Genomic DNA, 2,668 nt, shown 5'->3' with positions numbered 1-2,668 from the left:
GGGCCACGGGCCACCATGGCTGGAAGCAAGGGCATCCTGGGGTCCTGCCCCCCAGGCCCACATCTGGGACCTCTGGAGCTGTGTGGCACTGGGGTCCTGGCCCTGATGTCCCCAGTCCCTGATGTCCCCAGTCCCTGTGGTACAAGGGGCCCTGGCCCTGAGGTGGCCCCGTGGCACAGGGGTCCTGGTGCTGATGTCCCCCGTCCCTGTGGCACGGGGGACACCTCCCGGGTCCTGCTCTGTGGGGCCACCACGGCTGGGACCCCCCCCAAGGGCATCCTGGGGTCCTGCCCCCCAGGCCCACATCTGGGACCTCTGGAGCTGTGTGGCACTGGGGTCCTGGCCCTGATGTCCCCAGTCCCTGATGTCCCCAGTCCCTGTCGTACAAGGGGCCCTGGCCCTGAGGTGGCCCCATGGCACAGGGGTCCTGGTGCTGATGTCCCCCGTCCCTGTGGCACGGGGGGGGTCCCAACACTGATGTCTCCGTCCTTATGGGGGACACTGATGTCCCCATCCCTGTGGCACGGGGGTCCCAACACTGATGTCCCCGTCCCTGCGGCACGGGGGTCCTGGTGCTGATGTCCCTCATCCTTACGGCGTGGGGGGGGGGTGTGTGGTCCTGCCACTGATGTCCCCGTCCCTGTGACAGCGGGGTCCTGTCCCCGACACCCCCATACCCCTGGCCAGGGGGGGTGGCCCTGACGCCCCCGTCCCTGTCCCCGCAGGGGTGTGGCTCGGAGCAGGAGCGGACGAAGAAGAAGCGCCGAGGGGACCGGTACTCCATCCACACCTCCCTCATCGTCGCCACCCTGAAGAAGATGCTGCCCATCGGCCTCAACATGTGCTCACCCACCGACCAGGAACTCATCAACATGGCCAAGGGCCGCTACGCCCTGGTGGGTGGGGGGGGGGACGCCGGTGGGGTTGGGGACAGCCCCTGGGACTGGGGACAGCCCCCGGGGTGGGGACAGCCCCTGACGTGGCCCTGTCCTGCGTGTGTGTCCCCCCCCTGCAGAAGGACACGGACGAGGAGGTGCGGGAGTACCTCAACAACAACCTGCACCTGCAGGGCAAGGTGAGGTGGCCTGTCCCCACCATGTCCCCCCCACATCCCCGTGGTCCCCATGTCCTCGTGGTGCCTGTTATCCCCACGGTCCCCATGTGCCCCACCGTGTCTCCGTGGCCCCTGTGGTACCCATGTCCCGATGGTCATCATGGTGCCTGTAGCCCCGTGGTCCCCACGTGCCCCACCCCATCCCCGTGGTCATCACGGTGCCTGTGGCCCCGTGGTCCCCACGTGCCCCACCCCATCCCCGTGGTCATCACGGTGCCTGTGGCCCCGTGGTCCCCACGTGCCCCACCCCATCCCCGTGGTCATCACGGTGCCTGTGGCCCCGTGGTCCCCACGTGCCCCACCACATCCCCGTGGTCATCATGGTGCCTGTAGCCCCGTGGTCCCCACGTGCCCCACCACGTCCCCGTGGTCATCATGGTGCCTGTGGCCCCGTGGTCCCCACGCGCCCCACCACATCCCCGTGGTCATCATGGTGCCTGTAGCCCCGTGGTCCCCACGTGCCCCACCACATCCCCGTGGTCATCATGGTGCCTGTAGCCCCGTGGTCCCCACGTGCCCCACCACGTCCCCATGGTCATCATGGTGCCTGTGGCCCCGTGGTCCCCACGTGCCCCACCACGTCCCCATGGTCATCATGGTGCCTGTGGCCCCGTGGTCCCCACGTGCCCCACCACGTCCCCATGGTCATCATGGTGCCTGTAGCCCCGTGGTCCCCACGTGCCCCACCCCATCCCCGTGGTCATCACGGTGCCTGTGGCCCCGTGGTCCCCACGTGCCCCACCACGTCCCCGTGGTCATCATGGTGCCTGTGGCCCCGTGGTCCCCACGCGCCCCACCACATCCCCGTGGTCATCATGGTGCCTGTGGCCCCGTGGTCCCCACGTGCCCCACCACGTCCCCATGGTCATCATGGTGCCTGTAGCCCCGTGGTCCCCACGTGCCCCACCACGTCCCCATGGTCATCATGGTGCCTGTAGCCCCGTGGTCCCCACGTGCCCCACCATGTCCCCATGGTCATCATGGTGCCTGTAGCCCCGTGGTCCCCACGTGCCCCACCACATCCCCGTGGTCATCATGGTGCCTGTGGCCCCGTGGTCCCCACGTGCCCCACCACGTCCCCGTGGTCATCATGGTGCCTGTAGCCCCGTGGTCCCCACGTGCCCCACCACATCCCCGTGGTCATCATGGTGCCTGTAGCCCCGTGGTCCCCACGTGCCCCACCACGTCCCCATGGTCATCATGGTGCCTGTGGCCCCGTGGTCCCCACGTGCCCCACCACATCCCCGTGGTCATCATGGTGCCTGTAGCCCCGTGGTCCCCACGTGCCCCACCACGTCCCCATGGTCATCATGGTGCCTGTAGCCCCGTGGTCCCCACGTGCCCCACCCCATCCCCGTGGTCATCACGGTGCCTGTGGCCCCGTGGTCCCCACGTGCCCCACCATGTCCCCATGGTCATCATGGTGCCTGTAGCCCCGTGGTCCCCACGTGCCCCACCACGTCCCCGTGGTCACCGTGTCCCCTGTGTCCCCAGTGCGAGAACAACTCCTCCATGCGGTGGCAGATGGCCCTGTACCGCGAGATGGCCGGCAAG

General features: G+C 68.8%; 1 protein-coding gene across 1 annotated transcript in view; it reads left to right on the top strand.

The window, feature by feature from the left end:
- Positions 1–2,668, top strand: part of LOC103906309 (ryanodine receptor 1-like) — a gene marked incomplete at both ends in the record, with an annotated part of 19,011 nt that overhangs the window by 2,651 nt on the left and 13,692 nt on the right. The window contains 3 exons of the mRNA XM_019474357.1: positions 726–896; positions 1,016–1,075; positions 2,609–2,663. Coding sequence (XP_019329902.1) covers positions 726–896; positions 1,016–1,075; positions 2,609–2,663 — 286 coding nt within the window. The remainder of the gene's footprint in view (positions 1–725; positions 897–1,015; positions 1,076–2,608; positions 2,664–2,668) is intronic.

The sequence above is a fragment of the Aptenodytes forsteri genome, unplaced genomic scaffold (genome assembly GCF_000699145.1).
Source record: "Aptenodytes forsteri isolate BGI_AS27 unplaced genomic scaffold, ASM69914v1 Scaffold633, whole genome shotgun sequence".
Taxonomy (NCBI): Eukaryota; Metazoa; Chordata; class Aves; order Sphenisciformes; family Spheniscidae; genus Aptenodytes; species Aptenodytes forsteri.
This window is presented reverse-complemented; position numbering and strand designations above follow the sequence as displayed.